We start from the raw sequence: 10387 nt of genomic DNA, 5'->3' as shown, positions 1-10387 counted from the left end.
AAGCATCCCATCCCCACATTTGAGAAGCCAGAACCGGAGAGGTTTTGGCATTTTTGCCTAAAAAATAACTTAATTGATTAAACAATTATAAAAAACGCGGCTAACTAATTTTATCTCGATGGACTTGATTTATTAACTTAAGTTTGTGAGTAAAATAAGTTGACCTGACTCAAGTAGTCTGAGATTATCGAACGCTTCAACTCTTGTCTCAGTCTGTATCTAACTTCAGTCCTACTGGTATACTCACAGCCTGTCAGCACAGTTGTCCGGCCGGTCCAGGTATCCTCCGTCCATGACAAACTTGAGGACCTGCTCGTTGGACAGGCCCTGGTACGGCTGCTCGGCCAGTGTGCTGATCTCCCACAGCACAACCCCGAATGACCTGGCATACAATTGAATGACAAACAACAACAGCGACACAGGGAGAATAAGGACACGCCAATTAGACACCTGAGAGGAAATCTGTCTGTAAACACTTGATGCAGTGAACGGGCAGACAGGGGACAGAGGCGGCGGCTGCGCTGCTGGTAAACAACGCCAGATGAAAACAGGTTAACTACGTACTCGTGTTCTGATCTCATTTTAATGTTTGCGATGTGTTTACTGTTTGTTATTCTGGTCTGAGAAGGAAAAAAAGTATAATACAATGAAGTAAAATAATGTATTTGAAAAGTAGGTAAAATTGTGTTTCATCAAGAGTAGGCTGCAACTGAGGAGATTACTTTTATTCTCTGAATCTTTGACGTTTTTTTTTTATCTTTTTGCCTTTTTTTGACAGCACAGCTTAAGATTGACAGGAAAGGGGGAAGAGAGAGAGAGAGAGAGAGAGAGACAGAGGGGAAAACACGCACACCCCTGTTGTATGTTAGGAGAACACTCTACCAGTCAGGCTAGGTGGCGCCCCTGCTTATAGAATCTTTTAAAATGCTGTTTGATAAATGATCACATTTGATGAACGTCCTCCACAAACCCACATTTCTTACCATTTAATGAACCCGTTTAAGATACAGCTTGACACCAGCTCTCACTCGACGCCATGGCATCTACACTAACACACGAACCCTAAATCAGAGGTGTCACTGACCAGCAGTCTGAATTCGCAGTGAAGACTCCGTCCTTCAGAGACTCGGGTGCCATCCACCTGACGGGCAAGAGGCCCTTCCCTCCTTTCCTGTAGTAGTCGGTCTCATAGATGTCTCTGGTCATACCAAAGTCTGGAAAGAAAACGTGATTTTCATTAGTTGCAGTCGAACCTACATTTGTGTTTTTTGTCCCTTAAAGTGTGTTTAAGGGGCTTAATGCATTTTAATATGTAATTTAAGACCCATTTATTCCCTGCTGCTTTTCAGTGCCACTGGTTTATCTGCAAAACGTTTAATTCAAGTTGTAATCTACTTGATTATGTTTTTAACTTTGTGAAGCACTCTACAACAGTGCGTTTTATGTTTAAGATGGTGAATACATACATCTAATTTGATTTGAATGTTGTTGTTGAAGTTAGCCATGCACTGCGTTATGTAAAGTTTGGTTTGATTAAAAATGCAGAATAAACGTATGGGTTATAATGGCTCCATCCAAACATAAAGCCACCAAGTGATTTCATAAGCAATGCATCAAGTAAATACAACACACTGCATCTCTCTAGAAGCAAACACAGTCCAAGCTTAATTTTAATTAGCTATTTGAGACATATTTAAGATTGCTCAACTTAAACACATTGCAAATTATTGATGCAGGAATTCATTATAGTGGTCCAGAAATAAAAGCCCTTCTATGTTAAAAATGGTTCCTATGTGGGGTAACTTATCTTAAACTCTGTCACAGTGATGTGTAGCAGCACATATTATCGTCTACCTCTTTTGAGCCTGTTGTCCTAAAACTTACCTCCTATTTTGACGGTAAGATCGTGAGCTACCATGCAGTTTCTGGCTGCCAGGTCTCTGTGGACAAACTTCTTGGCGTTAAGGTAAGCCATGCCATCTGCGATCTCAGCGGACATTTGGATCATCTCCTTCAGAGTGGGTGGTGGACGCCCAGGGTTGTTCTGAGGGACACCAGACAGATTTTGAATGTCTGATCTAACACAGAAAACCCCATTTTTGATGTCATGATTTACTGTTGACACCTAGAATTGATACTTAATAACATATAACTTCTTAAATGCCAAAACATAAAAGAAAAAGAATCTGTTTTATTGTTCATTATCATACTTGACTTGAACAGCTGAGTAGCAACAGTTCTCAGGCAGTTTGGAGGACCTGCTGTTCATCTCCACATAAGCCTGTTAGATGTTTCCAGCTGACTTTAGTGCCAACTGATAATTAAACTCCTCTGTCAACATTCAAGAGCTCAGTCCTCCTCCTCCTATTCCAATCCAAGTGCCATCTGTATTTACACACTAGACACTTAAATAGCACATCACCTTCAACACACAAGTCATCTGTACACACATGGGAAGTAAATTCAATGTTGAATTAGATATTGTGCAACGGTAATTTGAAATAGAGTCAAGTTTTATCATGTTTCTGATCAATATGAGACCATATCAATGTACATTGAACATGAACATTTCAATGAAAAAACTAACTATTCTTTATGATAAAAACAAAACAAATATAAAGTGGGAATTCCAAAATAAAGGCGCATGGTGATATTCATCGATATTTTCACTTTGCAGTGATGATGTTGGATTGATACATAGATCTAGATCCATGTATTGTGATGCGTGGATTGCAGTTAATGTCCGCAGGCACCACAATTAATCATCGGGTCGGTCGGGTGGTTGGGCTCATAAAAAAAAATTGGATTAAAGGTGGAAGGGTTGCAAGTTTGTGAAATAATAAATCATTAAGGAAAATATGATCTACATTCTAGAAATGTAGCAGAGTCGTTGTCCACTGCCTAATTTCTCTTACCGGAGTAAAAATCAGTACAGTAAAACATTACGTGTGCGTAAACCACGGATAGTTCAGTAGTGCGGTTTTTATGCTCGTCATTGTAAAAAAACAATTTCCCATGCAGAAATAAAAAGACACCTTCAGAATTTTCATACTGATGATAAAACTCCTGCACCATTTATTTACATGAAAAGCAGAAGTGAAAAGAAGCGCTTGGCAGAAGATAAGAGCACTTCTGCTTGTATACTGTTGTAACGTCATCAAATCTAAAACAACTACGAGCATAATTCAAATGCTGTGAATTGGGTTTGGGATTTGGGGGTGATCGTCGTGATCTCCTTACCTCAGCGTCAGGCCGCAGAGAGCGCAGGAAGCTCTTCAGGTCTCCGTGGGTCATCAGCTCCATCACCACCAGGGTAGGCTGGCCTTTAGACACAACCCCCAGCAGACGCACCTTGGAGATAAGGAGGAGGGGTTTTTCATTTCAATATATAGTCAGGACTGATTGCATTGAGCACGAACAGACAAATGGTCTGGTAACAGCAATGGATACTGCTGCTCTTCACACAGCTAAATGTAGGACTAGTGTGGTATTTGCACATGATGGGACATTCAGTACTTTTCTAGGTCAAACCAGTCTGCTGGGGATCATTAATTCACGCCCTACCTAGCACTTTCACACATCGTCAGTAACTAAAACTAATACAGCAATGCCTTTTGTTTATGTGCAAGGGAGGTTTTAGGAGATGACGTCTCTCCTTACCACATGGTGGCAGCTGAAGGCCTTCATGACCGAGGCCTCGTTCAGGAACTCAATTCTCTCTCTCAGGCTGGCCGACTCGTTCACTGTCTTCACCGCTACGTGCGTATCCCCCTCGCCCTTGATGATATCCTTTGCGATGCCCTCATAGACCATGCCGAAGGAGCCCTGTCCCAGTTCCCTCAAAATGTTGATCTTGTCTCTGGCCACCTCCCACTCGTCCTCCTCATACACTGCAGGCACATTTTACAGGAACATGTTACACGTGCAGCGTATAATGAGTTCACATGCACATACTGTAAGAAAGCAGGTTAGTTCAGGTAAGAAATTGGAAATGTGATCAGGCAGTTGATCAGGTAGCGCATCAGGACTTAGATTTCTCTGCTGTTTCTTTGCATCTTAATTAAATGTTAAATGAAAAAAAAAAAATCTGGTTAGTGTTACAAAATGCTTCAGCTTGAAGATATTTTGGACATTTTTTGTGTGTTCATCGTTGGAACGAAAAAAATGGAAGGGAATGCGGATCCTTCTCCCCACAGTGTTCAGGCAGATCCAGATTCATTAGAGAACACTTTCAGATACCTCCCAGTTATTGGTGTTAATCTGACACCTGGTGACAATTTACCTAATTGTTGGACACACACTATTTATCTGGCAGCTCTCCTGGTTACTTTGCAGGATGGCAGCTGCTCTAAGGTGACTGAAGATGAAGGCCAAAGGGATGACCCTCTCAGCCATTGCAAGAGAGGTTAGGCGTTCCAAGTCTGTGATTTCAAAAATATTTACAAGGACACAGATTCATTTAAGTCCCTCAAAAAGGCCGGTCCACGTAAAACAAGTGCACGAGAAGGATGAAGGACAGGATTATGCAAAGACTCTCAGTGGGGAATCGGTTCAACGCTACAGTTGGTGTTGCCCGCCAGTTCATTGCTGAACAGGGCGAGGATCTGTGGGGAGAGTTCGGCGTAGGATTGGGGAAAGACTGAAGATTGAATTTTGATCTTCAGTGTACATTATATATTTTGGAGTAAAGCGACTAAATCCCTTAAATTCATCTTAAGTTAAAACTACAGTTCAGCTTTATTATTGATCAAATGGCTTAAACCCTTTGCTCACCGTCATTAGCACTGAGATACTCTGGGTTTGAAGAGGCGTAGATGGGACCACTAGGCCCTTGAGTTTGACTAGAATGAAAAAGAGAAAAGAATTTAATGATATTACGGACAAAATATGGCATACTAAGAAAGTGTGTGACAGGATGCGTACTTCTTCTTGAACATGACGTATCCTCCAGCGGCCACAAACAGCAGCAGGACGAAGCAGATGACCGGTCCGATGACGATCCTCACTACGTAGAGAGGGTCGCCTGTTCAAAACATCCAGCCAGGCAGTGAGTCACATTTCAGGTGAAGAACCAAAAACAAGCTCTAATGAAACCCACACATTAAACTGAAGCTAGGATCAATATCAGGCTAAGTGAAGAAAATCTGCTTAAGGTAAAAATGGCAGCATCTTTTGATAAAAGAGGACCGAGTCATTTGAGGCGATTTTTGACAGGAGCTGATCCCTATATAGATAAGACGACATATGATAGTGACAAAATTACAGTATAATCAAAACAGGACAATATTCGTATTAAATACAGTGAATTTTTGATGAACACTAATCTATCATTGCACAAAGGAAATAGAGGAGTTGCTCAGAGCTGTAAAACACTTTAAACGAGCTGCTGTCTCATTTTTTTCATTTTATTACAACCTGTTAAAAAACAGTATGTGGGGCCGTATCGGTTCACCTACATGGCAGATGGAGACTTACTTGCATCCTGGACGTAAAAGTATGTGGGCTCAGTCCAGGATCCGTTCCCAGCCAGCGACGTGGCCCGGATCCTCACCGTGTAGTTCCCAGGATGCATCACTTTCAGCTTGCAGCCACGCGTTATTTTGTACATGTTCCGCGACACGCAGTAGTGCAGCTCCTGCAGAAGAACAATGCTGAAGTTCAGGCAGTGGCCAACGAATGAGAAACGAGCATCACATGACAAACGGGCGGCTGTGCCTCAGATGTCGAGTAGGTCGTCCTCCATTTGAAAGATCGGCGGTTGGATCCTTGCATGTTAAAGTGTCCTTGGGCAAGACACCGAACCCAAATTGCATCACATGGATGTGTGAATGTGGTTTGAAAGATTAGATTAGATGATGGGCAGATAGCCTCTGCATCAGTGTGAATGTCTGTGTGAATATGACAAGTTGTGGAAAAGGGCCTTGAGGAGTCAGAAGCCTAGAAAGGTGCTATGTAAGTACAAGTCCAAACGGTGGCTTCATAATTTTACACGTTTAAATTAAAAAGTGTAAAGGATACTGTTTCATGTGTTTTATGCTTCTGCTGTGGAAGCATATTTTTTTCCGCAAATTAAAGTCTGCATCATCAGCCAGATGTTTTGTAGACCTGTTTCCATAGCAACTAAAACCCTAAAATTAGTTCTTCGTTAACACATTAATGAGACCACAAGGGAAATTTTAAAAAAACTAGTTAAGTAAGTATTGCCTCGAGTATTTGCCTGTGCTGCACGGGTAGTGTTAAGATGGATTCATTTAATTTACCTCTCTGTTAAATGTCTTTCATCAGTAGCTCGAGCGATTGTGTTTAATGAGAACGGGAAATACATAAAGTGCTTTCTGAGTGAGATTGAGTGCATGATGTTTATGTGTTGTGGTGAACTTCCAGTGAACTCATGTACCCAGTGATCCAACCACTCAAATCGCTGCAGACACTAAAGCAGTAAAAGCATGACAGATGTGTGTGTGTGTGTGTGTGTGAGTGTGTGTATGAATGTGTGAGTGTGTGTATGAATGTGTGTGTGTGTGTGCGTGTGTGTGAGTAAGCGTGTGCGTGTGTGAGTGTGAGTGTGCGTGTGCGTGTGAGAGTGTGCTGTTGTTTTTTTATTTTACCTCAGTGTCTCCCAGTCTCTGGTAGTTGACCTCGTACAGGATGATCATACCATTAGGGGCCACCGGTTCCTGCCACGTGATGTGCACTGAATTTTCTGTCACCTCGTAATTGATGGGACCTCCGATGTCATCAGCTTTGTCTGCAGAGAACAGAGTCAAATGGTTTTTATGAATCATAACTAGGGCTGGGCGATATGGCCATATCGATATGGCGATATGAACTCTTTTATCCCAAATATGGGTAATATCACATTACAATAAGATATGTATCACAATCAGTTTTTCTCATAATTCAATAGATAGCCTATATTAAATAACCACATAGTAAAGCCTATTTTGTATACGTGTAGGAAGAACAGCACCTCTATGGTTCGCTCCAGCTCCATGCAGGGATGAGAACGTAAAGCCATGCAATGTGTAAAGTAAAGTGTAAAGCAGTGGACTTTGATTTGATAGGATGAGAAGAGAGCCGGAATTGTTATTTGAGTAAAAATTTGTGATGTAAGTTGGACTTTTTGGTAAGGCCCTCTTGTGCAGCATGGCATGGCCTCTGGAGATGTACGGTTTTTCAACGCAGTTACTGTTTTTCAGGTAGTTTGACTGCCTGATTGCATTGTTTTTTTTACAAAGGATTTGAGGAACTACAAATCACAGTGCAAAAACATCTCAGTAATTAACGCTACAGAATCAAAGGGGCTGCCAAAATAAACAATGTTTGATACCAAACAAACAGAATCTTTAAGATTAGTTTCTTTCTTTCTTTACCAAGATTGAGCTCACATGAGGAAAAGCCTGATAGAGAGATGATGTTGAGCGCTACAGTAGATTCAAATCAACAACATTTCTAGGTGATTTCCAGATGGTGATTTTATTACACAGACCCATTGAATAACCTGCTTATATTCCCATGTTCACTTATATTTTATATATAAATATGCAATGTTAAAATGGGATCGGGCTGTGTCTCATCATCTCCTTCGAAGTGAAGGTCAGCTCGCAGGTCAGTTTGGCGTTGTGCAGAGGACTTAAATCAAAGGTCTGCCTTTTCCTGTGAGGAGTTCCTGTGTTGTTATGAGTGCTTGTCATTTTTTAAAACAATGGATCTCTGTTAATGCAGCTTATTCTTTTTTTCCATGTCACTGCTCTATCCATAGAAGTTGACAGTAACTTCATTTCTTTGTTCTTTGGAAGGCATGGTATTAATGCGAAAAGCTGTAATGAACCTCAGTGAGAACTGCTATTTTTACAACACCTACAGTCTCACCTTCAGGCATAGTCCGGGCACTGACGTACGCTGCCATGCTGCAGCGGGCCGGGTCAGTTGGGTGGTTGCAGGCGTGGACTTCAATCTGGTAGCTGGTGAAGTGGCGCAGGCCGGAGATGACAGTGGACTCCTTGGCGTGAACTGTGACCACAGTCTTTGTGCTTTCAAAGGTTTCGTCTTCCTCTGGGACGTCTGTGCCCTGAGGCAGGCTGGAGGCGGTGGTGGGGAAGGGATGAGTTCGGTTGGCGATTCCCATAACAGAGCGCCGCTGTCTTGAGCGCCTAAACAAGGCAAGGCAAGTTTTAAGTGATTTATATAATGCACAAAAGACATCAAATTTGAAAAACAGCATTAGAAATTTAGCATTAGAAAAGAAGCAACATGTAACAGTTTAATGATATATTTATACTGCTTTGACAAAGAAAACAAATGCCTTTTTGATTTAATCCTACTTGACTCAAACCTTAAAAAAACAATTTCTCTTGAGGAAAACGCTCATGAATAAAGATAAGAAACACTATAGTTATCTTACATTTAACTCTTAAAAGAACAACTCAGATGTCAGTTGTCTTACTTGATCTCAAAGACTTCATTGTGAAGGTAATTCTCAAAGGTTTTGCGGTACTCAGAGTCCTCTTTCTCCTTCTTGAGCTCCTTGTCGGTTTTGGGGCAGGCGCAACATCGTGTCCCTGGGCCCTGCTCCTCTGTTTGATTCCACTTTTGCTCCTCGTCACTGTCCACCTGAGTGGGCACTCGTGAAGGCAACTTCATCCCTGGTGAAATGAAAAAAAGGAAACACAGTCAGACAGAATGGGATGACTGGTGTGATAAACACAGATGCATAACTCAGTTTGGCAGGCACACGCACACACACACGCACACACGCACACACGCACACAAACACGTACGTCTGGAGGGCATGTCTGTCATAGACATCCTCTGGTCATCACCCTCTCTAGTGGAGATAAATTACCATTGACACAACCGCCCTGCAGACTCCAATCTCCCTGGATGTGTGGGAGTTATGGGAGTTCAAAAGATGAAAGTTTGGGCTTGGTTGTGCTAACATTGAAGGGCACTGATGGCAGGGCATCCGCATAGGTCAGGCTGTGACATGAATAACTCAACCAAGAAAAATGGTTAAACTTGGCCTGAACCCAAGCCGCAGTGAGAGGAAAATCCTGAACCTGCACCGGATGTCACATAGTTCAAGCTACATAATACCAGTCAAACAAAAGATTCAGCTTAACTTGCTTAGTGGCTACAGAGTAGATGGACAATGGATACATTAAAAAAGGGGTCACTATGCTTCAAATGCGCTCAAAGATAAAACTGTTCCCCGAGATGATTTCTGATGCACTTTTCTATCCATCCTGCTGAGACACCAAGAACACTGTGTCTTATACATATTGCTGTTGTCATTTGAGCATTTTTTTTAAAATCCTGTTTTGTTGATTTCAATGAATTCTGCCAGGGCTTCAGCTAAGGAAAGCTTTTTGGGAAATGTGACAGAGTTATGTCAGACTTAATGATGTTTAATGTACATGAGCCAAATATCAATCAAGATTACTGGGTTAAGCTTGTTTGTATTGGGTGTCTGGTTAATTAATAGCTAGTTTGTATATTATGTGGGTCGATGTGGAGAAAATCAAAAATCAATTCTTGATATGAATTACCCATCAAGGAGAATCAGATCACAAAGTCATCAGTGTCCTGGGAGCAGACAGGAGCAACTTGTATGGAAGCTTTTGAGAGGAGCTCTTGTACAAATGTAAAGATGGTTAAAGACATTCTCTCTCTCTCTCTCTCTCTAGCTCTCATACACAAAACCACAAACACAGAAGTGTGGCTCACCCTTCTGACAGTAGTCAAACTTGTAGAGCTCGCTGGCTTCAGGCTGGCGCTGGCAGAAGACCAGGTAGTGCGTGATGTTGCCGTTGGGGTCGTTGGGAGATTTCCACTTGAGGATGATCTGGGAGGAAGAGTTGGACGAGGAAATGGGGTCCAGCGGGACTGAAGGTTCTGTGGAGATCACAGAAACAGTTAATGCTTATGTTCGTTTACCCCTTAGTCCCTTCATTTGTCTCTGAAGGGCAGCTTGTGCTTTACACACAAACACATCGTAGAAATACAGTTCAAGTGAGTAACGAAGCGCACATGTTGAAGCAATTAAAAAATAAGTGCCATTATGAATAAAATATTGAATTATTTAGATCCGGGTATATGTACTCATGTCACATAAATGTCCCACTCAGATGACAAACGTCAGCTGAGGCACTTAAACGACCCTGATGAAGCACTGAAGTATACCAAACCATGAGCTGATTGCACAGCTACGTAAATAAAGAATATTTTATGTGCCTCAACCACATTGTTATTTTTTAAAAAGGTCTTTTATTGTTCATTACTTCCCTACAGTAAACAACTTTTAGACCTAAAGGCATTCAGGCAAATCTAAGAGCAAGATCTTGAAAACCCCCGATACATTTGTGTCAAAATGTGCTCATTTCTACAA

The 10387-nt window shown here is 41.7% G+C and overlaps 1 protein-coding gene across 1 annotated transcript in view; it reads right to left on the bottom strand.

Moving 5' to 3' along the window:
• The window catches only part of insra (insulin receptor a), a 50642-nt gene that overhangs the window by 2423 nt on the left and 37832 nt on the right, over positions 1–10387 (bottom strand). Inside the window, exons 9-20 of the mRNA XM_083928179.1 lie at positions 9727–9894; positions 8447–8645; positions 7873–8153; positions 6609–6748; positions 5476–5635; positions 4924–5023; positions 4774–4841; positions 3661–3890; positions 3241–3351; positions 1885–2044; positions 1085–1214; positions 248–382 (exon numbers count right to left, since the gene is read on the bottom strand). Coding sequence (XP_083784305.1) covers positions 248–382; positions 1085–1214; positions 1885–2044; positions 3241–3351; positions 3661–3890; positions 4774–4841; positions 4924–5023; positions 5476–5635; positions 6609–6748; positions 7873–8153; positions 8447–8645; positions 9727–9894 — 1882 coding nt within the window. The remainder of the gene's footprint in view (positions 1–247; positions 383–1084; positions 1215–1884; positions 2045–3240; positions 3352–3660; positions 3891–4773; positions 4842–4923; positions 5024–5475; positions 5636–6608; positions 6749–7872; positions 8154–8446; positions 8646–9726; positions 9895–10387) is intronic.

The sequence above is a fragment of the Echiichthys vipera genome (genome assembly GCF_963691815.1).
Source record: "Echiichthys vipera genome assembly, chromosome: 15".
NCBI classification, from domain to species: domain Eukaryota; kingdom Metazoa; phylum Chordata; class Actinopteri; order Perciformes; family Trachinidae; genus Echiichthys; species Echiichthys vipera.
Note: the sequence above shows the minus strand (reverse complement) of the source record. Positions and strands in the feature narration are given on the sequence as shown.